The sequence below is a fragment of the Staurois parvus genome, unplaced genomic scaffold (assembly GCF_062004578.1).
Source record: "Staurois parvus isolate SC_StPar_1 unplaced genomic scaffold, SC_StPar_1.0 ptg000537l, whole genome shotgun sequence".
In the NCBI taxonomy this organism is placed as follows: Eukaryota; Metazoa; Chordata; class Amphibia; order Anura; family Ranidae; genus Staurois; species Staurois parvus.
The window spans coordinates 441156-467206 of NW_028318333.1; the positions used below are offsets into that span (position 1 = coordinate 441156).

At 40.8% G+C, this 26051-nt stretch overlaps 1 protein-coding gene across 1 annotated transcript in view; it reads right to left on the bottom strand.

Annotated features, from left to right (window-relative positions):
- The window catches only part of LOC149451490 (SWI/SNF-related matrix-associated actin-dependent regulator of chromatin subfamily A member 2-like), a 191083-nt gene that overhangs the window by 83112 nt on the left and 81920 nt on the right, over nt 1–26051 (bottom strand). Inside the window, exon 14 of the mRNA XM_089690612.1 lies at nt 1913–1966. Coding sequence (XP_089546738.1) covers nt 1913–1966 — 54 coding nt within the window. The remainder of the gene's footprint in view (nt 1–1912; nt 1967–26051) is intronic.

A 26051-nucleotide genomic window follows, 5' to 3' on the forward strand; every position in this document is an offset into this window, starting at 1 on the left:
ACAACAGACTTATGGTGAACATTTCATGAGGAAATCAAGTGTTTTTGAATGGTATAGGCGATTTAAAGGAGGGGTAGGAAGATGTCCACAATGACACAAGAAGTGGGCAACCAAAAACGCAAGGGACGGATGCAAACATGGACAGAGTGCAAACCCTTATATGCTCAGATTGAAGATTCAGTGTGCGAATGATGGCAGAATTGAACAAGAACAGGGAAACAGCGTGACGGATTCCAATGGAGAATTTGGGAATGAGAAAACGTTCCGCAAAGATGGTGCCTCTAATCATGACATAAGATCAGAAAGAACGCAGTCTTCAAATTTCATCTACTGTAAAAGGTAAAAAAAACAATTTTTTTTTACAGCCCATTAAATTGTCACACCTTGTACATGCCCTAAAGACTAAACATGAGAAAAGTTGGGACAAAATAATTGTCAGCTCATGCTTTGCCCCCTCTCTCAGCTGTGTTCACACAACACTAAGCATGAAAGGGAGGTTGCACAAGACAGGGGATTAAAACTATGCATGTGAATAGATTGCCTGTTCTCAACTATGTAACTTTAGTACATATGTAACCAGTAATTAGAAAGAAAATCTTTGCTCTACCTAAATATACCCCCTATATTTAGAACAGCTGCTTTTCAATACAACTAGAGATAATCAGATGCTGTTTTGCTTCTAGTTCCCTTGCAAGCACAATTTGAGCGGTATGTTTTTATAGATTTTTAAGAAGTGATACTTTTCAAGCCATATCATCATCTTCTTTCTGTGCTTTCTATGTTTGGGCTTTTTGGAAGGGTCTTGTCCATTGGAGATTGCAGTACATCTTGGTTTGTCCTATTTATTTACCAGAGGTCAAATCCGGTGAGCGACTTCTGCCACTGGGGTACATTTTGGAAACAGTGGAAGCACTAGCACTATATTTTATTGAGATGAGAGATTTGTTCACCTGCTACACAAGCTGGATGTTTTAAAAAGGACACTACATGGTGGATAAACTTATAACAATTTTAATCAGTGAATTATGATGATAATTTTTCATTATTATTAATATACAATTATATATTTATACGTTCACTTGTATTAATGGAAGTATGTATTGTTTAGGGGAATTGCATAGTAGTTATATTACTTCCATCATCAGCAGTTCAGAACTTATCTTCTCAAGTTGTTTAACCCTTTAACTATGAAACACACAGGCGTTTCTAGCATATAGCAGCTGCTACTATCAAGGAACCCACTGTAATGTGGTAATATTTTTATTACCATCAAAAACAGTGCTAATATTTACTTACCTTTTTGGTATAGGTATAGGCTAAAAGAAGCCCTTTTCTATGGTTGATTATTTTGAAAATAACATTTTCAACACAGACAAAAGGGTTTAGAAACCCTACTTGTATTTTCAGACTACAAAATTATCCTGTAACCTATAAAAAAAAAAAAAAAAAAATCTATACTAGCATTTAAGACTTAACAGCTTTAAAAATATTGTTGACTGTGTAACTTATGAATTACCATGTTATATCAAGCTGGAGTTTTATTTGTTTTCATACTGAGAAATCAACTGTACTACTGTTTATGCAAACAGAATGAATGTATTTCAACAACAAAAAATAAGCAGACAATTCTAGCAAAAATGATTTTGGAAAAAAAAAATAATTATGTCATGTTATAAATAAAATTCGGTACAGAAACAGTGCAATGAAAATGTATTTAAAAAAAAGGAAAGAAATGTAAGCTGTTGCTGCTGTTAGAGCCAATTACATCAGCACATTTTGCAATATGACTTGTACATCACCTTGACTGCCCCAGCCAATAACGCAATATGCAAATAAAAGGACAACATATGTATGGATGACAAGTGCTACATGCAAAAGACTGACCACTGCAGAAGCCATTGAAACCACCAACCTGGCTGGCACCTTCTTGGCAATTATCTCCTGAAAGTTCATCTTTCTTTTGGCTCTAGGTCAATCAGTACAACACTATATTAGACAGGAGCACAGTCTTAACAATGTAAAAACCTCACTACTAAACATCCATACAGACAGTAACATTTACCTATCAATAATGCAGAAACAGTTTATTTTTTTTCCCTGAATACCCCAGATTACTAAATACACTGGTTTCCTAATGATGCTGAATTTAAAGAAAATAGCAGATTAAAAAAAACAAAAATTAAATCAATATTGCTGTGTATCCTGCCACCATACTGCAGGAGGATTTGTCATACTAGGTGTCCCTAGTCTCTGGTCATTAAGTGTTCCATGATGAAGAAACCAGTGCAGCAATGTCCAAAAGGCTGGCTCCTAACAAACTTTGCCATTATGCTTTCCTTCGTGTCTTGACTGAATGTGTAAAGGTTTCCTCTCTGCATACACTGCTTTTTATGTTTTGTGTATTCTGAAAATATGCAAAAAGAGGAATTGTGACTTACCTGTACATTTTTATATCCAGGAGTACAGTACAAGACACAGGCAGATTATTCATACACTGTGGGTTATAAGTATGTACCTTCAGGTGATTAGATACTGGCAGAACGTTTGAGGACTCGCCCCTGGGCACTTTCCCAATAAACCTACTCAACTCCACAAGTCCTCAGTTTTGTAGCAAGCAATGCAGAGTAAACCAAGGAAAGGGCTTCAAGATATGGAAATTACAGGTAAGGTAAAATTCCTCTCATCTTAATTGTACAGTACAGGACAGAGACAGATTCACACACCAAGCAATGAAAAAGAAGGGTAAGCAATAACTGTGTCAAAAGGCCATAAACTGCACTGGCAGAAGATTGGATGTCCACCTGGTAAACTTTGAAAAAGTAAGAACAGAAGACCATGTGGTAGCTTTACACAACTGAACTACAGAGGCTTGGTGCCGAGGAAACTCCCACCAATCAGGTGAAATGGGCGCATAAAAACGCAGGAGATATTTCTTTGAGAATGTAAGCTCTTGCAACCAGATTCCATACACATCGTGCGATGGTGGAATATGAAGCAGGCTATCTTTTGTGGGTTATCAAGGACAGGAAAAAAAGAGCACCCATCTGACTTAATCAGTAGCCCTGAGTTATACTCTAATGGCTCTAGTCACATCCCCACAATGTAGACAGATTTACTTTGGATGCTTAGGAGCAGGACATAAGCATGGTTAGACAACATCCTCATTAAGGTGGAATACTGAAACTACCTTTGAAAGAAAAGATGGCCTTGGGCACAAGACAACTTTGTCATTGTGAAGTATGAAGAAAGACTCTTTAGAGGAAAGGGGCCACCAGATCAGAAACAGGTCTGACAGACATGACGGAGATCAAGAAGGATACTTTGCAATAAATATCCTCTAGGGAAATGTCCCTGATAGGTTCAAAGGGTGGTTTCTACAGGGCAGAAAGTGCCAAGCTGAGAGACCAAGGACGCACAGGATGCCACAAGGGGAGCTTATAACGGGATACACCACACAGTGGATCTTCACCTTCTTACTACCCCTTTATTTTTTTTTAAACCCTGCTTATTTTGTAATGGGTTCTCCACAGTTCACATACTTACCCACCCAGCAGATCCAGCGTTGTCCTGCTGAGATTCTATTTTCAGCAACAGTCACTTGGGTCCCATGCTGCCATGTTTGTGTGTGCCGTCATCGTCACTGATGGAATTGGCTCTTCCAGGTTCAGCCAGCGAGCCTCCCAATGATATGCCACTAGGCCCACCTCTCATCTCCTTTATGAATGAAACACTAAGATCTCCTGAGATAGGTGATGTATTTATCTCAGGAAGCAAAGCACGTCATTTGCCTAGACAAATGAGATGTATTGGAGGTGGGACCAAACCCTTTTCCGAAAAAAAAAGGCAAAAAAAAAAAAAGCTGACATGGAGGAAGCAGAGCGGAAGAGGGGTGGATAAGAGGGACACTTAATTTGAGGGTGAAGATCCACTTAAAAGAAAAATTCCTTCAAGAGAAACAGCAAAGCCAGAGGCCTTAGAAAAAGGATGGTTAAGGCCGAGACTTGACTTTTGAGAAAGCTTAAATCCATATTAAACCTAAAAGCAAACCTTTATTATATTGCGGCTTACCAATTCTTAAATGTGATGACTTTATTAGTTTACTTTTTTAGGTTCTCTTTCTTCTCTGTTCTTCTGGTGATCCAGCCAGAAAAGCTCTCTTGCAGTTACAGAGATAGGACAAACCATTTAACACTGGCATGGGTGCTTAAAATTATCAGCTTTTATGTAAAACCTTTATCCCAAAAGGGAAAAACACTGTTTGCTTTAAAGTATTAGCTGGAATTCAGCTTAATTTTCTTAGTGTCTTTAAATATGCAAGTACCCTCCTCCCAGGCACTGTCCAAATGGTGCTGTCCAAATTCGCTCCCTGTGCTCATTCATTCAGAGTAGTGTTTTATAATACAGGGGGTGTGTTACTGGCGAGATCACCAGGGGAAAAGAAAGGAAAAAAAGTCTAAAAAAGAAAACTAATATAGCCACTACATCTAATTGCTGGTAAGCTGCAATATATTACATTTGTGGTTTAGGGTTTAATACCACTTTAAGGCCAAGTTCTAGTCAAGACATGCTTGTAGGAAGGCAAAAATGCATGGCATAGTATTATCTCTGGGACAAAGTAGCTGTGGTCACACCAGCCAAAAAAGATTTCCAGGTGACAATTTACTTTTCTATTCTTTAAGACATGGGTTTCAACAGCCATGTCATTAAAGCCAGAGGCTCATCTGTAGCAGTTTGGTGCAAATAGGAACACTATTTTTCTCTTACTTTAATTTTCTTGAACAGATGAAGTAGAATTAGAGGGTATACATTTGACTGAATGGAGACAAGAGGATTATCAAGAAATCCGAGTCTAGAGCTAGAGGAACCCTGGTTCTGGCAACAAACACTGGTAGTTTACAACAAAAATATATAAAGTCAGCAATCACTATTAGTGTAAAAATAAGTGGCTAGCAAATACAGGTAAATATGCACCACCTTTCACATGAACCATAAATAAAAAATTTCAGCGCTCTAGAGTCACATTAATAGTCCAAGGATGACGGTCCCATCAACTTGGCATATTATAATTCATTCATAGTGTGTTGTTATACTCTGTTTCCTCTGATAAAAATTAGACTATCCACCACTGGAAATCAGAGGAACTGCCAACTCACCACAAATATATTCTGCGCTGATATAAAGTGCAGCATCAGTGTTTTAATTAATCATCACAAGACCATCATCTGCATTTGTGGCTCCTGAGAGACTGCTCCACTCCTTCCTCCTTTGTGGTATTGGACTTGTATCAATGCGGCACCAAAAACAAATGAAGATACACAGTGTAGTAGGAGGAGTGGAACAGTCCCCCAGGAGCCACACAAGCAGGACGATGGTCTTGTGATGAGTAGATAAAACACTGATATAGCAATTTATATCAGGGCAGCATATATTTGTGGTGAGTTGGCAATTCTTCTGATTTCCAGTGGTGCATAGTCTGATTTTGATCAAAGGAAATCGAGTAGAACAACACATACACTACTCAAAAAAAAAACTAAAGGAAAACTTGTTATTCAGGAGTATAGCATCAGGTCAATTAAACTCCTGGGATATTGATCTAGTCAGTTAAGTAGCAGAGGGGGTTGTTAATCAGTTTCAGCTCCTTTGGTGTTAATGATATTAACAGGCGCAATAGATGGGCAACAATAACCCCCCAAAACAGGAATGGTTTTACAGGTGGAGGCCACTGACATTTTTTCCATACTCATCGTTTCTGTTTTTCACTAGTTTTATATTTGGTTAGGATCAGGGTTACTACTGGTAGCATGAGGTGATGCCTGGACCCTACAGAGGTTGCACAGGTAGTTGCCATTGAACACCAGAAATGGCAGGTTCGCCACTGGCGCTCTGTGCTTTTCACAGATGAGAGCAGGTTCACACAAAGCACATGTGACATTTGTGAAAGGGTCTGGAGAAGCTGTGGAGAATGTTAAGCTACCTGTAACATCGTTTTGGTGTTTTGGTGGTGGGTCAGTGATGGTCTGGAGAGGCATATCCATGGAGGGATGCACAGACCTGTACAGGCTAGACGATGAAATCCTTGGACCCATTGTCAGACCCTATGCTGGTGCAGTGGGTCCTGGGTTCCTCCTGGTGCATGACAATGCCCGGAATCATGTGGCGAGAGTATGCAGGCAACTCCTGGAGGATGAAGGAATCGATATCATTGAATGGCCCCCACGCTTGCCTGACCTAAATCCAGTAGAACACCTCTGGGATATCATGTTTCGGTCCATGTGACCCCGCCAAGTTGCACCTCAGACTGTTTAGGAGCTCAGTGATGCCCTGGCCCAGATCTGGGAGGAAATACCCCAGGACACCACCCGTCGTTTCATTAGAAGCATGCCCCGACGTTGTCAGGCAAGCATACAAGCATGTGGGTGCCATAAAAACTACTGAGTATCATTTTGAGTTGTTGCAATGAAATTTCAGCAACATGGACCAGCCTGCTGCATAATTTTTTCACTTTGATTTTCGGGGTATCTCTGAATTCAGTCCTCTGTAGGTTAATAGTCTGATTTTGATCGGAGGAAATAGAGTATAACAACACATATGTTGCACAGAGGAACTATGAATTAATTTTAATAGGCCAAGTTGATGAGACTGTCATTCTTGGACTATTAATGTGACTTCACAGCACTACAATTTTTTATTTATAAACACTGTTAGTTTGTTGTTGAATCTGGAAGCTAGAATGTCTACATCTGTAGTTCCCCATTTTTGGAATATCAGGTTGAAGACATCTGGACGAAGAGCTCATTACCTTGATCCAGGTGATGGTGGGTAAGGTAATCAGTTATCCAGTTGTCCACTATTTCTAGACAGCCAGACTCCTGGTGCCCCCTTGAAGCTGACCTAGGCCACAGCCATGGGATTGTCTGACTGCACCTGGATTGGGTGTCACTTTAGAAGGGGGTCTAGTGCCACAGGGTCAATTGGACTTATAAATCACAAAATGTGTATGAAAATTTGGTTATAACAATCTTGGTGAAAAAAAAAATATATATATATACACAGTTGCAAGAAAAAGTATGTGAACCCCTTGGGATTACGTGGAGTTTTGCATGAATTAGGCATAAAATGTGCTCTGAACGTCATCTAAATCATAATAGAAGAACACAGTCTGCTGAACATAATACTACACAAATATTAGATGTTGCCATGGTTTAATTGCACATAACATGTAAACATTCACAGTGCAGGGAGGAAAAAGTATGTGAGGCCCTAGCTTAATGACTTCTCCCAGAGCTAATTGGAGCCAGGAGTGAGCCAACCTTGACTCCAATCAGTGAGATGATATTGGATGTGTTGCTGACAGCTGTCCTGCCCTTAAAAAACACACACCTGTTTTGGGTTTACTGGTTTCAAGAAGCACTGTCTGATGTGAACCATGCCTCGCAGAAAAGAGCTCTCAGAAGACCTACGATCAAGAATTGTTGAATTGCATGAAGCTGGAAAGGGTTACAAAAGTATCTCCAAAAGCCTTGATGTTCATGTGTCCACGGTAAGACAGACTGTCTACAAATGGAGACTGTGTTCTTCTATTGTTGTGACTCAGATGACGTTCAGAGCACATTTTATACCCAATTCATGCAAAACTCCACGTAATCCCAAGGGGTTCACATACTTTTTCTTGCAACTGTATATACTTAGTGCAAAATAACAGATTAGTAGTGAATGCACTGATGAATTCCTCTAAAACAAAAGTCCAACAGTGCATAATTTCAACCACCAGGTGATTCCTTTAAGTGATAATTCTTCACTCCAACAAGTGCACTCCACCACTCTTTAGGAAACACACTTACTGAATGTGTGTATCTATCTTTACATAAGAAAGTCAATCTTGATGAACTCGTAGGGGGTGCTGGGAGCTTCTTTGGACTGTTATCCATCTGTTTCCGTGTGTGCTGTGACCGGTGAGCTGTCAGCCAGCAGTTTTCTCATGTATCCTGCCGACACCATTGTGCTCTACATGTTTTCATTGTAGCCTGTATTCTTTCATTTTTTTGAGTGTATTGGCATCTTTTATTTAATAAAGTTTGGTTAAATGGTACTAAACTATTGGGGCTTTTGTCTACAGGTTTACATGTTCAAACATTGAATGTTGTTGTTAAAGGAAGAGAAGAGAGCCTTAAAGTGAACTTACAGCACCTGTGTGGAAGACATCTAAAGCAGTGTTTGCCTACTCTTGTGTAAAGATAGGCATGCACCTTCAGTAAGTGCGTTCCCTATAGAGTGGTGAAGAGCACTTTCAGAGTGAAGATTTATCGCTTATCAAATAATCTCGCGAGGATGAAAATTTTAAGACACGACGCTTTTGGACTTGGATCCTTTTACACTGTTGGACTCTTTAGAGGAATTTGTCAGTGCAGTGCATTCACCACTGTTATTGCCCATTAAGTATATCTTTTTTTTCACCAAGATTATTGTTATATTTGAATTTCTGTACACGTTTTGTGATTTACAGTCAGGTCCATAAATATTGGGACATCGACACAATTCTAACATTTTTTGCTCTATACACCACCACAATGGATTTGAAATGAAATGAACAAGATGTGCTTTAACTGCAGACTGTCAGCTTTAATTTGAGGGTATTTACATCCAAATCAGGTGAACGGTGTAGGAATTACAACAGTTTGCATATGTGCCTCCCACTTGTTAAGGGACCAAAAGTAATGGGACAGAATAATAATCATAAATCAAACTTTCACTTTTTAATACTTGGTTGCAAATCCTTTGCAGTCAATTACAGCCTGAAGTCTGGAACGCATAGACATCACCAGACGCTGGGTTTCTTCCCTGGTGATGCTCTGCCAGGCCTCTACTGCAACTGTCTTCAGTTCCTGCTTGTTCTTGGGGCATTTTCCCTTCAGTTTTGTCTTCAGCAAGTGAAATGCATGCTCAATCGGATTCAGGTCAGGTGATTGACTTGGCCATTGCATAACATTCCACTTCTTTCCCTTAAAAAACTCTTTGGTTGCTTTTGCAGTATGCTTTGGGTCACTGTCCATCTGCACTGTGAAGCAGCGTCCAATGAGTTGTGAAGCATTTGGCTGAATATGAGCAGATAATATTGCCCGAAACACTTCAGAATTCATCCTGCTGCTTTTGTCAGCAGTCACATCATCAATAAATACAAAAGAACCAGTTCCCTTGGCAGCCATACATGCCCACGCCATGAAACTACCACCACCATGCTTCACTGACAGTCTGCACTACAGTTGACAGTCTGCAGTTAAGGCACATCTTGTTCGTTTCATTTCAAATCTATTGTGGTGATGTATAGAGCCAAAAATTTTAGAATTGTGTCGATGTCCCAATATTTATGGACCTGACTGTATATGGATATTCAGTGCTGTAATTTGTTTTGTTATTTTAACGGGGTGAGACATATTTATAGCAGCGGAGACATTTTTGAGGGGATTTTAGACCGTAGTGTGGAAGGGTATTTTTAAATTTACTGTATGCATTCCTTGGACTGTCAAGGACTGGAACACTCCCCAGCCTAAGAGACTTGCATCTGTTGTGATAACCTTCAAATAGGGAAGAAAGGACCGTTAAAGCTGTGGTGGTGATCCAGTAAGATAAGAAATATCTTGCTTGGCTAGACAGGAGCATGGTAAAATTTGAGAAAAGGAGCCTGCTTTTTCCAGGTCGACAAGATGCTTAGCTGGAGAGTTACTGAATGGTATTACGAGAATGGTACTGCCTCGAAGGTGACTACCATAGGGCCTAGAACTCTCATGGAGATTCTAATTATGAGATGGCTCTGATCTAGATTTTTGAGCACGTGCTCTTAAAGAGATTACTTTCTTTTTTGGGAGAAAGACTTTTGCTTGGAATGTGTCCAGAACCAGACACAAGTATCCAATCTGGAGAGCAGATTTGTTGAAACTGATAACTCAGCCAAACGAACAGAGCATCTGAATTGTCTTGTGGACGTTTTCTGCTGGAAGGGAGAGAAGTCCTTAAGATGTCATCACGACTTGGATGCCAAGATTGGAATCCAATAGAAGGGTGAAGAGAGGTGGTAAGACTTTTGTGAACACTCTGGGAGCACAGGATAAGATGAACGGCAGTGCAACAAAAAGTATTTGTCTGCCAATGTGAAGTCTAGAAATTGCTGATGAGGTGGGTAAATTGATTCATGCAGATAGGTGTCTTGGATGTCTATGGATGCCATACACCCCCCCCCCCCCCCCCCGTCTCAGAGGGGCAATTACTAACTTTTCCGTTTCCATGCAACATTTTGCAATTTAAAGGACTCGGTTCGACGGACTTTAAGTCCAGAATAGGACAAATACCCAGTTGGGCTTTGGTACTTGTGGTGGTACTGGCACAACAACTTCATGGAACAAGAGATGGAAGGGGGTTTTGGAACCTTCCCCTGTGGAAGTAAAACCTTCCCACCAGTGACCTCTTTGATTGATTGGTCAAGTGCCTCATTACATAGATATCTTCCCTGGAAGGGAATACCTGTGAGGGGCCTTATGCAGGCAACATCAGCTGTCCAATCTTTAGGTCCAGTGCATGCCAATGGAGAGCAGAGCCATTCTGGAGACTACATATTCTAGGGCATCCACACAAAAAGCAGAGCAGAAGGCAATTGCTGTAATTGCTCTTTAACAGCACAATCGGATATACAGGGTCATGTTGATTTTTCATTGTCCTAGTTCAGTTAGCTGCAGTTTGACATACTGATGTTTGCAGTGAGAGAGTCTCAAAATTTAGATCTACAGAATCATTAGAAAAGGGAACCTTTTCAATATGCACAGTGAAAGGTTTGTTTAGGACAGAATGAAGGATCAACTACAGGAATAGCCCACTCCTTTGCAAACTTTTTCCACTATATAGAGTTGGGCAAATAATTTTTGCGTGGAATCAAAATCCTTTTTGGAGTGATTCAGTTGTCATTTACTGCAGATTCTACACTCATCGACCACTTTATTAGGTACACCTAATCAATTGCTTGGTAACACAAATTGCTAATCAGCCAATCACATGGCAGCAACTCAGTGCATTTAGGCATCTAGATGTGGTGAAGACGACTTGCTGAAGTTCAAACCAAGCATCAGAATGGGGAAGAAAGGGGATTTAAGTGACTCTGAATGTGGCATTGTTTTCGGACTGGTCCGAGTATTTAAAAAACTGCTGATCTACTGGGATTTTCATGAACAACCGTCTCTAAGGTTTACAGAGAATGGTCCAGAAAAGAGAAAATATTCTGTGAGTGGCAGTTGTGTGGATGGAAATGCCTTGTTGATGTCAAAGGTCAGAGGAGAATAGGCATACTGGTTCGAGATGATAGAAAGGCAACAGTAACTCATGTTAATATGGGCCAAAATCTCTGAGGAATGTTTCGAACACCTTGTTGAATCTATGCCACAAAGAATTAAGGCAGTTCTAAAATAAAAGGGGGTCCAACCCAGTACTAGCAAATAAACATATATAAATGTACCTAATAAAGTGGACGGTGAGTGTATCTTTTAATGAACAGAGAATACCTTGCAGGATTTTGCAGCTCCCTTTGTACCCACAGGTGTACTGTGAGATGGAGGAGAGCCAAGCTGTACAACGGCATTTGCGGCCAGAGACAATGACTTTTTCATCAGTAGCAAGCATGCTGTGTGAAGTGCAATATAAAAGACAATTTGGGGGAGAAGCTTCTTCCAACAATGCCTCAACATCACCCTTCATTACCTTCTGCGTTTGCATCCTCTAGGACCAGCATATCAGGTCCAAATTAGGTTATGAAAAGTAGAAGAGGCATTGCATGTTTGGGCCCTAGCTGAAGATGGCTCTATTAAGGCCATAATACGTTTGAGGAAATGTGACAGATGCAGAGAATTCTGTTTTCGTCAAAAAGGCCACTTGTTGCATGCCTGAAAAAAAGATAGAATAGGATGCGGAGACTGGTGTTAAAAGCCAGCACATTCCAAACATAGCCCAATTTATACAGTAGCAGCCAGAGGTACAGGGTGACCCTGTCTTACTTGTCCACAACGCTAGACTGTGTAAATTGTCCAGGATTTGCTTGCAATGGTGATCATAACCCCAAATGGTCTTCAGGGACTGGGTTCTGCAGCAATAGACCACAGCCCTTGACCCCCTGTGCCTAAATCAACACGTTGCAGCAAGTGCAAAGGTGAGTGCACACACAGGACACAATGCCCAAAGCAACATTACAGGATATCCCCAAAGCCTTGGGTCCAGGTATGGCTCCAAAGATTTTACAGAGGCTGCAAAAATCCAAATACACTACTTATATGCTGGTATGAGAAGACAGCAGCAAGCTAAAGACATTAAAGTTTCAAGAAGGAAGAAAAAAAAAAGAAACTAGTAAAGCAAAGGGTTTTTTTTATTTGTGGAGAAAAGAGGTTAACCACCTTCAGACACCAACACAAAACTGAGAACTCATGGAGTGGGGTAGGATATAGGGGAAGAAACCAGGGTGGCTGACCTCAAAAGCTTTGCCAATGTCTAAACACCTAAAGGTACCCACCTATATGAACATTCTGTGTGCCGTACTTTATGAAATAAAGTAATTTTTTTTTTTTTTTACACTCATGATGGAAAGAGGGAGTGCTTTTTCTAGCAAATCCAAGAAGGGCTCCTGTATCGTGTAAAAATAGCGCAATATGTAAAAATCCCTGCCAAATTTCCCTGCTGTAACAGCATAAAAAGCATGGGGGATATTTTAAAATATATTTAAATTTTAATTAAAGCGAACCTGTGGGGAGAACAAAATTGTTCATACAGACAATGACATTAAAAAACCGATGCCTCTACAGGAGTCCAGGACCCAGGCAAAAGGGATGGCTTTCCTATTATTTATTAATCACCCTCTCTAGCTCCTGGCTCTGGCACATCTCCTGTACCTAACTATTCTGCCCATCACTGTGATGGATGGCCTCACCAACTAACAGTAAGGTGTGGTGCAGCAGAGGGCAGGCCAATAGAAGTGACCATAAACGCCAGTTGGTATTTGCGAAAAAATGTATTTTTTGGTATGGTTCTTGAGACCTCTCGAGTAGATAAGGACCTGCTTGAAGACAATTGGAGTTGCCTGATATGGAATGGCAAATAGCAGATTTGCAGAATACAATGCTATTGCCAAGCTCACCTTTAACAACATGTTACACTTGTAATTAAGGTGTAACATGTAACTATACAGCACCTGTTTGCAACCCAATCCCTTCATCCCTGACAGTAGGCAGGGTTCTTCTCTCTGCACCTGTTGTCATAACTTAAAAATATGCGGGGCTCCACCCACACAGCCACATCATTCATTTACAGGATTCTATGCACTACAAGTCCCATCTGCCACTGTGGCAGATGGCTTTTAGTTTTCAATGAACTGTGAGGGCGCTTGTGGGCATTCTTGCAGTTCATTGACACTTCCTACAGCTTTCTAATAACACCCGTACAGAGGTACAGGCAGAAAGCTGTAGGCAATGTCTTCAGAAGTCTGAAACTTAGCCTTTAAGGAAATACATAATAAACTTCAATATTCCTATACTAACCATTCAGACATATTACTTTTCATCTTGTTTCCTGTCCCAAAAAGTGTAATCAGAAATCTGCTCAGTTGCGTGATTATGTGGATCTCATTTTATTTGCTCTGCTGAGAGCTAAGTTTGTGCATTTAACAAGTACAGACAAAGAGCTATTACTAGCTCTTAAGAAAGTATGCAGACAGTTGTCAATCACTACATGTGAGGTAGAGCTATACAGCTTCAATGTCAATGAAATCACTGTCCTAGATCTAGTGTGCAGTCAGGAAAGGCAATTTCCTTCAGGGGATTCTGAGACAGGTTTTTTTAACTTTTTTTTTTAAAGATAATGTTTACAATACAAGCAAATATTGTACAAATAAACAGTGAAAACTATGGTAACAATATTAATTCTTGCATAAAGATTGGTTAAGAAGGTTAGTAAATAAAAAATTGACAAGCAGAAAAATGTATTACATGCAAGGATGACAGCTCCGATGTACTCAATTCTGCAAACCCTGTAGGAGTACAGAGACAAGATTGTGCAGAGACTGTCCAACTGAGTTTAAATGTACAAGAAGGGAGAAAAGGGGGGAAAGGGAGAAAAATGGGGAAAGGGAGAGGGAGGGAGGAGAAAGAGAGAAAAAAAATCCCTCCAAAAAACGTCTTACTCCCTCTATCCTGCAATTTTGTCCAGAGAATGTGGGCACATCCTCCGCTTTAGTAGTCTTGTGAGTCAGGTAGAGGAGATAGTTATCCGATATTTCAATCCAAGGGTGTGACCCAGTAAGAATGAAAGGAAAAAATAAGGACTGAACAGAAAAGGGGAATCACGATGTCTGGAAAATAGGAGCGTATATAGCATTCATTGTATTTCCTAAAGAAATTAAATCAACTTTAATTCAGTCCTTTTATGAGTTTATAGGATACAGGTTTGAAAATCTTTCCATTCCTGCCATGTGCTATGGAAGTTAGTCTGTCTAGTTTATAGTGCATAAAGGCATCCATATCATGAATGTAGTCTAAATGTTCTACACACTCCTTCACAGAAGGAACTGTGGGAGAGCTCCAAAATCTGGGGATGAGAACTCATGCTGCATTTATCAAGTGTCTGGTCAAATTTTTAAGCGGGAGACTGAAACCATCTGTTTCAATATGAAGTAAGGTTGTGAGGAGTAATGGAGGTTCGGGCCTGTGACTTGCCTCTGAGACAGGTATTCTGAGACCAATCCTAAAAGACTACACATTATAATTCAAGAATAACTAACATAACTATCACGTGCCAAGTTTTTAAAAATCGAATTTGATCTCAGCAATATGCAAATATTTTTATAGATTTTATACAAGGTCCTCAGAATTATTAGTTTATTAAAAAAAATCATTTGGCTACACTGTGATAAATAAATGTGGCAAGACCCCTAAACCCCCTATGTTTTCTGATTCTTTTATGTTTAAAAATTATAAAATGATGCAAAATTTTGCATTATCCTTAGAAAACATGTGGCAAACAAAATTGGTTGCATGGCCATTTATCTATATTGAAACACAAAGTACAAGTTCATGACAATACTGTATGAATAATTATAAAAATCTATTCTTACAGATAAGTTCACCTTTTTTTTCTAAATTCCAGCTACACTGTGTACCAATATAGCATTAATGTACTTCTCTGTACAATTTCCTTTAGATTTTCCAGAACTATGAAATAGGAGGGCCCACCTATCTACCCAATCACTCTGTATCCAATCAGACAGGCCCTTGCACTACATAGTTGATGCAGAGATGTTGGATTCCTATCACCCGACGCTCAGGACATGTAGTTCCGGGTGCAGAGCAGGTAGTTTCTTTCTACCTTTAGCCCTGCTGCAGGTAAGCAGCAGGGCTCACCTGTCAGGTGAAGCAATCACAGGCAGTGCTGTCGCCGATTGCTTCCAGACAGTGCCAGCCTCTCCGTGCCCCCGGTGTGAGGTCTCCCAGGCTCCGCTTGCCCATCCGTGGGCCTGGCTCGCCGTCGGCTAGAGGGAAGGGAGAAGAGTGGACAAGTCTGTTCCCCTCCTCTTCTTGTGCTGACCCAGAAGTGACCTTACGATGTCACTTATGGGTCCCCATTGAAAGATTGTAATGCAATCCCTTGGAAAGAGCAATCCCCAGTGGAACAGAGGGGAGACATCCAGGGTCTTTTAGACCTTGGACGTCTAAAAAGAGAACCTGTCACCAAAAATCATCACATAGGGGACTTTGTCCCGTGTGATGAAAAAAAAAAAAAAGTTTTATTTTTTTTAATTGTAAAAAATGAAAGTTACACCCAAGCACATACCATCCCCCTGAAAAATATATTGAGGCCCCCACCCCCACATATACGCACGTACAAACGAAAAAGCACACACTGGGGCGCCTACGCATGAAACAGTCGATTGCGATACACAGAGCAATAATTCTAGTACTAGGCCTCCTCCGTAACACTAAACTGGTGACCTATAAGAAGCTTTAAAAGTGTCGACCTATAGAAAGAAAATATGGGGTACTGAAGTTTGTCGCCATTTCATGAGCGTGCATAAATTTAAGGTTTGCCAAGTTGGATATCTATTTACTTGCTGCAACCTCATCCTTTACATTTTACAAAAAAATAAGACAATTTATTGCTTTTTTGTGCCCTAAAATTAACTTACTGGTATTTTTTACTGAAATTTTGCGGTAATATCATGAGACATAAAAAATTGGAACTACCATTATTTTATTCTTTAGAGTCTCTGCTTTCAGAAAATATATGTTTGGGGTTTTTATATAATCTTCCGGCCTAAAATGATTTTTTTAAACGTGTGCAAAAAACGCAAAAACGGCTCTGGCAGCGAAAGGGATAAAGTATAAGCCCTGACCCACCCTTTCCTGATGGGCAGCCAATCAGTGCTCATAATATTGAAAGGTCTCTCTCCTCCCTGCTAATACCCGGCTGCGGTGCTGGAGAGAGGCGGGGAGGAGGAGATAAACAGCGCAATGTTAAAAATATTAAACATTTAAGTCGCCATAAAGTCTCTTTATGCCCCAGACATTCCTAAAATAACCTCCGATTTAAATACGTTTTTTTTTTTTTAATCTGGACAAGTAGATTGGGGCCCCGATTTAGTCCCTGGACAAGTAGTTTTTTCAAAAATTTCCACACCCGTGATGGTAGATCTAAAGGAGACTGTGCAAATCAGACTGTAAAATGAATGTGAACTTTACAGAACCCAGAACACAATTCTCCTGTTTTCAATACTACAGCTCTATCCACCCAGGCTGCAATCTGTTCATGAGAGAGGCGGGGAGGAGGAGATAAACAGCGCAATGTTAAAAATATTAAACATTTAAGTCGCCATAAAGTCTCTTTATGCCCCAGACATTCCTAAAATAACCTCCGATTTAAATACGTTTTTTTTTTTTTAATCTGGACAAGTAGATTGGGGCCCCGATTTAGTCCCTGGACAAGTAGTTTTTTCAAAAATTTCCACACCGGTGATGGTAGATCTAAAGGAGACTGTGCAAATCAGACTGTAAAATGAATGTGAACTTTACAGAACCCAGAACACAATTCTCCTGTTTTCAATACTACAGCTCTATCCACCCAGGCTGCAATCTGTTCATGAAGCACACTATGCCAAACTAATGATCTATTCAAGATGAAAGTTAAGGTAGAAAAAATAAATATTGATGACTGTGTAGTTAGTGAGAACAGTGATCTCTTTTCATTTAATATCTGTGCACCTGGAAGTGGGTGGTAGGTAGGAGGGTAGGTGATGCAGGATGTGTGCCAATGAGGTCCGCTGGTCAATTCCTACCTGTGTCATGACCTAAAGTCTCTGCAGGAAATAATGCAGAAGTAATGGAAAAGCTTTTTATTACAGCCATCTTGACACTGACATAAAGGTGGATAGAAAAAAATGGAAAGCTTTTGAATTTCTGCAAAAGTACTACATTGATGCTATACCGGTACATAGGGAAGCTGAAATTTAGAAAAAAAAAAAAAAACAGGTGAACAAAAGTAAACTTGTCCTTTAATGACTTCATGCTGCAACAGCCGCAATATGCATTGTAGTTTGTGTTGCCTGTGAGCACATTTACAGTGTAGTAGGGTATTTGTGTCTAAATGGTGCCATCTTGAGGAAGCTTATGACAACTAAATGTAATAGAGAAGAAACCCCCACAAACCATGTAATATTGATCAGCAGCTGCAAACATTTTTTTTTTTGGTGATGGGGTGGGGGAAGTGGAGAGGAATTACACCTGCTTGCCCAACACTCTTAGAGTACCATGGTAGGTCCTGGCACTGAAAAGGCATAGAAGTGTCCTCACCTTTGATTCTCAAGTTGATACCTGCACACCTATGGCCAACTGTTACCCTAAGTTCACATTTACCCAAGAAGCTAAGGTGAGCACTTGACTTATCCTACTGAAGGATGCGGAATGTAACCAATGTATAACAATTTCAGAACAATATGTTGTACTTTTGGTTTCTGTTGGTAGATATGACAAGGGTTTTCTGTACACAATGTAAATAAAGACAGCTTGGCTGTTAGTCTGGATTGCCAGGATTTTATAGTGGAACTATGAGGTTGAGCTATGCTTTATGGATTCAGACATACACAGCTGTGTATTGCACTGATGCAAGCATTGTATTATCCTTACCATTGATTAAGTAGCAGTAAAATCACCTGGTCAGGCCTCCAGATGCTCATGATATACAAAAGAACAATAAGTTGTGTTTTTTCATGTGCACATTGGTAGGCTCGAGCCTGACATCACCCCTCTCCAGTTTTTCTAGAAGCACACCTACTTACCCAGATATTACACCTTTCATTCATAAGACATTTCTTCTTTACATGTTGTGAACTTATTTTGTTACTTCTGTCTGTAAAACATCCCTGAAGTTTTACCTGATTGTGAACATTTTGAACGTTATGTGGGGGTATACACTGATCAATTATGGATGAAATAATGATTTTCATCCATTCATTAAAGTTCACTTAAAAATAAATAAAATAATAATAATAAATGCACTTATTTTGGAGGCAAAAAAAAAGTGCATGGTTTACTTTTTTTTGCAGCCTGTAAAGCATTGCACCAGCTATCAGCATATTGCTGGTGCTATACAGATCTCCTGCAAACTCTCAGTTTAATCTGTGTGCCTGTACCTTGCACAAGCAGACAGTTTAACACTGACAAGAAGAATGAATGAATGAACTTCCACAGTGCCGTGGTAGTCCATTGAAAACTACAAACCGACATCCGCAAAGGAAGTTGGTACTTGTAGTTTATTCATTCATAGAACTCTGAGCCCTGCACAACCTCGCTAATTTTAAAAACTTACCGCTATTACCGGGAACTTCTCCTCGAACTGCTACCATAGGGAGGGGGAAAATTGGGCAGCAGCTGCAGCAGTGGGGAAATGTTACATGCTCCACCTTAAAAACTGGTGGAACATGTAACATGTTCCCAATGGTGAACTTATCCTTTAAGTTGTTTATTTTTAAGGGTCAAGTTCACTTTTTTTTTAGCAGGAAAAAAAATAACATTTATTATTTTTTTTACAGCAGGGTGCAGAGCACTGCACCTGTGATCAGTGGATCATGGGAGCAATGCCAGGTTCCTGCACATACTTCCTGCAGCTCTGTTGCCTGTACCTCTATACAGAGTTGTAGGCAGTATGAGTGGTCTACAAAGAAGCTCATTGGGGCCCTGGCAGTCAATTGAGAACTATAAGCCATCTGCTGCAGTAACAGATAAGACTTGTAGTAAATTTGTTCACAGGTTGCTGTGAACGAATGATGCAGTTGTTCAGGCTGAGCCCCGAACAGTTGTGCAGATTTTAAAATGTAAAATTTTTAAATCCGCAGATTCACACTAATACTAGACAGCTAGACAATGGTCTGCAGACTGAAACTAACTTTGAACAACTCAAAAAAGTGATGAAAAAAATTGCGGCGTAAATGCAAGTATACTAACCTTATAGCTGGGAAACCAGACCCTTTGATGTTTCTACAGTTCTTGAACCTTACATAGGAAACTATAGGTCTCAATATTCCTGCATCACTTGGGTGAATTCACACTATATGTGGCGACAGGCAATATACTGCATGGTAAAACATCTATCACAGCAGGGACACACAGGAAACAATGTGTCCTCATTCACACAGCAGTGCAGCCTGACACTGCGATGAAGACATGCTGCATTTAACCAAAGCACACCGTGCCGACTTGCACTGCCACGTAAGACAGCGCAGCGCATCATACTGCCCTATATTGCAGTGAGTGAAGTATATGTTTTTTACACTTCAAAATGTTTATTTAAAAAAAAAAAAAAAAAGGGGGAGCTGTGTGATGCACAGAATTGTACACCACACTGTCCCTCAACACAGCTGGCAACATAGAGCTGCTGGAGCAGTGAGTCGCTCTGGCAGCTCTGCGTTTATGTGTGAACTCAGCCTTGCAGAGCATGAACTTAATCTGCAAAAAGTATGCCAGTGCAGTTCTACAGGTCATGTGGCAGCATTGTCACCCTCAGTAGCATGCTCCTACCAGCTCAGAGACCATGGCCCTCATCTCTGCCTTTTGGGTGGACCTCGAATACAGGGCATCCAAAATGGAATCCTACCTCCACAAGGAACTGGAAACTATGAAACGGCAAATCTCAGACTCAAGCTCTGCTATCTCCGCCCTGACTCTGGCCCAGGAGGATCATGCTCGCCTGTGTCACCAGAGGACTGACCTGACTCTCCACTGTGAGCTGTGCAATCTACTTCTTTATAAAACAAAGTACCTCATCTGAGAAATATGCCTATATCTAAACGAGTTCTTCATATGCCCTTTCCTGTGTTACTTATTTAGCTGGGGCATTAGGAGGGATTTGTTTATTGTTACTCTTCTGCTATTGTTTTGAGCCCCGCTCAGTCCTTGACCAATGTGGCATCTTCTGTAAATGGGGAGTATTTTGCCTCTCCCACTATCTGCAGTTCGTTGCCCTCGTTTCTTGGTATCACACCCAAGAGATAACTGATGTGGACACGGGTCAGGGCCTGATTGGGGATTTTTACGGATATCGTACTCAACTCCCTGTTAATACAATACCCCAAGGCTTTACCATCTACAGTAGCCTTACTACATAGCTTTCCAGATGGCCACCTTGAGGATTCTCTCCCGAAGTGCCTCCTATTGCCCCAAACTACCTAACCTTTACATGCAGATTCCTACTTAATATACAGCCTTTGCGCTCCTCTCAGATGGAGCCTCAGAGTCTCCTTTTAAGATGTGCACCTTTTTCCTTTAGGCTGCTTATTTGTTCCCATATGCTAAATTAGTCAACTTTCCTATCTGGCTGGTAGTACACTCAAGACTGTTGTGGGGGTCTCCTTCATTGGGATCTTATTGTGCCCTGTCGATAATGCCTCATTGGGGTCTTACTGTTTGATATGATTTATCTATTTCTTTATATCGCCTGCTATATCTCTAAGGACCAGGAGATGTCAGCTGTAGAGCGCTGAGCCTCCTACCAGGCCATGTAGGTCATTTACTGTGCCCTGTCGATAATGCCTTGCTCATGCCACACTTCTACAGGGATTGACACTATGTACCTTACATAACTTTTTTGGAATGTTGTCTTTTCACAGTTACGTTTTTCATGCCCAGTATGTTGTTGGAACCACATCTCAGACCTTCCCTGACTTGACCTCTCTCTTTCTAAATTCACTGGACCCATGACCCCTTTGTTTAGGACTCCAGCTTTCCCCCACCCAGCCCTCTCTGTCTCAGGATTTGGAGAATGGCGTAAACAAGATCACAGGAGGCTTGCTCAAGCCTTCCAAGCAGACCTATCCCTGACTTTAGACATCCCTTCTGTGCTCTCCCCATCCACTCCATTAATGTGGCTGCAGAGCCTGCAAGTTGCGTCATATGTCCGTTCCTTGCCTTCCGTATGTGACATTCTTGCTAAATCAACAGAATTTTAATCTGTCCTTTTACAAGCAGACCCTCCTACCCATGTAGTTTCCCAACTATATTCACATCTTTTACAAGCATCCTCTCCTGATTTTCCCCAATATACACAAGCTTGGGAAGCAGACCTCCACCACACTATCTCCCCTTCAGATTGGCAAAAGTGTTTTATTTTAACTCACAAACTTTCTCTTGCCACCAAAACCCAGGAAAAAAAGATTTAAACTGGTAACTAGGTGGTATAGATGTCCATTGGTCCTCCACCAGCTTAACGCCTCCATTCCTGATATCTGTTGGTGTTGCCAAAACTCCCAGGGCAATATGCTACACATTTGGTGGGCCTGTCCCCAATCCGGAAATTCTGGCAATATATCTTCGATTTATACAGTAAACTGATGGCCACAACTGTTCATCCCTCTCCTGAGATAGCCCTTCTCTCCATGATGCCTGGACCCTTTAAATCCGTGAAGAAAGATATCTCGAGACACTTTGTGGCTGCGGCTAGGGCGGTCATTCAGCGCCAATGGAAATCAACTACTGTGCCATCCCTTGGGGAATGGGCCAACGAGTTGGAGTCTACACAAGACTTGGGACGCCTTTTGGTGCAGAAAGCAGGAAAAGAGGACAAGTTCTCACTTATCTGGACCTCATGTCCACTTCTGAGTTCCTTTCCTGGGTTGACAGTGACACTGATCCCTCCTCTATGTAGCCACGGTGGAGGATATCTTTTACCTTCTCCCCCTTTTTCATCTCTTTTCTGACCTGAATCTCTATCCCTATCTCCTTTATCTGTTCACTCGTAAAGGTGTGTAGCCTGCTACACTTATCACTCCTTTATAGTCAGTGGTGTGCTCCCATCATTACTGCTTTTATATGTAACATTGGGTATTACAGAGTCCCCTGTTCATATGTTTACTCATGATCTTATACTTGTTCCTAATGATGTGCTGTGCGCCCTTTTCTGTAACTATCTTTCTTGTGCTAGTACAAAAATGTATGTGATATATTTCTATTAAAGTGAAATGATCTATACTCTTATTACCCATCTTCTTTTTGATATACTTCTGAATTGTTTGTACCTTTGTGTTATCTTCCTCTATAAAACTGGCAATAAATACAGATTGAACAAAAATCACACAGATTGCTTGAAATCCTAACTTTTTGTTAACCCCACTGCTCGCATACAATGTCCATCACAACTAACTAGGAGTCCACCTAGATCAATACACTGACAGGAGGGTGTCGTTTCGAACATAACCACACACCAGTAACAAAGTGTCGGCATGAGGCAATAAACAAATCATTCACTTATAATGAAAAAGAAAAATTCTCCCTCTGTGTAAGCTATTCGGCAGGTGTCCAAGTGCCCAGGAAACTCCCACCAACCTGGTGGAGTGGGTGCATTAATAGTGCAGGAGGAGATTTGTCCGTGAGAGTGTAAACTATACAGATTAGATTTCTTATTCATCGAGCAGTGGTGGACTTGGAAGCAGTGTGTCCCTTGTGAGGCCCTGAGGATGGGACAAATTAAGAATGCATCTTCCTGATCAAAGATGTCACTACCCTAACTGGGATTTGATACTGTAAACAGCTTTAAGTAGAATCCCTTGAACTTGTCCTGTGGCAGTTCCGATACAACTCCTTGGTGCACAAGCTGGTTCAGGGTATTCTGCAAATCTGACTGTTCTTGGACAATTTTTTTTAGATTTGAAGAAGAAAGTGGTAAGTTGAATTTTGAACTCTATCTTGTACTCTTTTGAACCCCTAGTTTGTGGGAGGTCTGGGACCCACAGACCACCTCTTCATTATGAAGAGGAATTTGGGGACGGTATGTAGGCCAAGCCATATGTCAAAAGAAGAGCTAAACTTAGGTTTTGAATTTGAAGTTAGGCTAGAGCTGGCATGTGCTCTGCACTTAGAGAAGCTAGAGGCTCCTGAGGAGGATGGTTTTGGTACCTTCCACTGAGGATGTATAACCTTCCCGTCTGGGACCTCTAATGATTTGGTTTATAAGAGCCATTATGGATATTTACTTCATGAGTGTTCCAAGGCATCTACACACAAAAAAGCAGAAGGTAATTGTTGTAATTGCTCAGAAACTGCACAATCCTGAAATACAGGGTCACAGTTGCTATTCACTGTTCTAATCTACACTATGTGCACAATTATAAGGCAAGTATTTTGGAAAAAAATTGTATGCATATTGTCCAACTCCAAGCTGTATAAACGTGAATGCTTATTGGATTTAAGCATATCAGGTGATGTGAATTTGTGTAATGAGGGAGGGTGTGGCCTAAGGAGATCAACACCCTATATCAACATGTGCATAATTATTAGGCAGCTCCTTTTCCTCAGATAAAATGGGTCAAAAAAGAGATTTAACTGACCCTGAAAAGCAAAAAGGTCCTTTCAGAGGGATGCAGCACTCTTGAAATTCCTAAGATTTTGGGGTGTGATTACAGAACCAAATGTTTTGTTGCAAATAGCCAATAGGGTCGTAGGAAACATGTTGAGAAAAAAAAAAAAAAAGATGCAAATTACCTGAAAAAGATTTCATAAGAATTAAACATGAAGCTACCAGGAACCCATTATTCTCCAGTGCTGTCATATTACAGAACTGCAACCTACCTGGAGTGTCCAGAAGTACAACGTATTCAGTGCTCAGAGACATGGCCAAGGTAAGGGAGGCTGAAACCCAACCACCACTGAACAAGACACATACGCCGAAATGTCAAGACAGATTTTTCAAAGGTTTTATGGACTGATGATATGAGAGTGACTGTTGACGGACCAGATGAATGGGCTAGTGGCTGGATCAGTAAAAGGCACAGAGTTCCACTTCAACTCAGATGCCAGCAAGGTATGGGCTGATATTATTAAAGATGAGCTGGTTGGACCTTTTTGGGTTGAAGTTGGACTCAAAACCAACTCCCAAACCTACTGCCAGTTGTTCGAAGACCAACTTTCTTCAAGCAGTGGTACAGGAAAAGGTCTGCATCTTTCAAGAAGACCATGATATTTATATGCAGGACAATGCTTTATCGAATGCATCGAAGTACTCCACTGCGTGGCTAGCCAGTAAAGGCCTTAAAGATGAAAGAATAATGACATGGCCCCCTTCCTCATCTGACCTAAACCCTATTGAGAACTTGTGGGCCGTTTGTAAATGAGAGAATTATGGTGAAGGAAAACAATACACCTCTCTGAACAGTGTGTGGGAGGCTGTTGTTGCTGCTGCACGAAACATTGATCGTCAACAGATCAAAAAACTGACAGACTCCTTGATTTGAAGGCTTATGATTGTTATTGAAAGGAAGGGTGGCTATATTGGTCACTGATTTTTTTTTTTAAATGTTTATTTGTAAATTTTGAGCTGTTTCACAATCTCATCACCTTCACTGTGTCTTCATCTTCAAACACCTATCCCTCCAAGCAGCAAACAACTACCCGCAGAAAGCTTCGCAACTTTAACCCTTCTCTTTTCTACTCTGCAACTGACCAACTCTATGACAAAATCTCTCCTGTGTCCTGCCCTGACCTGCCCACTTCTTTCTACAACAGTTCACTTTCATCCACACTACACTCACTTGCTCCTCTACACAAAGTATCAGGCCCCGAACATTACAACCTTGGCAGACTTGAGGACACCAGAAATCTTAAGAGATATAGTCGTGCACTGGAGCAATTGTGGCGTAAAAACAAATCCCAGAAATCATTCACCCTATATAAATCTGCTTTCTTAAAATAAAATTCCTCCCTTCATGCTCCCAAACAAGCCTACTTTGCCACTCTTATTAATACCTTTTCATCCAGTCCTTGACGTCTCTTTTCTACTTTTAACTCTCTACTCTCTCCATCGCCACCCAGTAACTCACTCAGTGTTTACGAGATTGCAAACCATTTCAAAAACAAGACTGATGCAATTCGTAGGGGCATCTCTTCTACACAGACATCTATCCCACTTAACATACCTTATACTAAACCTCCCTCAACACTTTCCTCTTTTGACCTTGCTATTACTGAAGAGCCCACTAAAGTTTTCTCAGAAGCCCATCTCAACCACCTGCTTCCTGGATTCTGTTACATCACAACTAGGGTCATCCTCTTCTATTCTTTGCTCCCTCACTCACTCACATCTTTAATCTCTGCCTCTCTACTGGTGCTTTTCCCTCCCCTCTAAAGCATGCACAGATCACTCCCATATTTAAAAAGCCCTCACTGGACCCCACCAACCTGAACATCTCCCCGTTCCAGTTTACCTCTAAACTCTTAGAACGCTTATTCTACAATCGCTTAGGCTCCTACCTCACTAATAACAACCTTCTTGACGCTTTACAGTCTGGCTTTCACTCACTCCACTGAAACTGCCCCGCTAGAATACACTAATAATTTCCTAACTGCTAAAATCAATGGCCACTACTCCATACTCTTACTACTTTACCTCTCTGCAGTTTTTGATACTGTTGACCATCCCCTCCTCCTCAAAAAACTCCACTCTCTTGGCCTGCGAAACTTTGCTCACTCCTGGATCTCCTCTTACCTATCGCAGCGCTC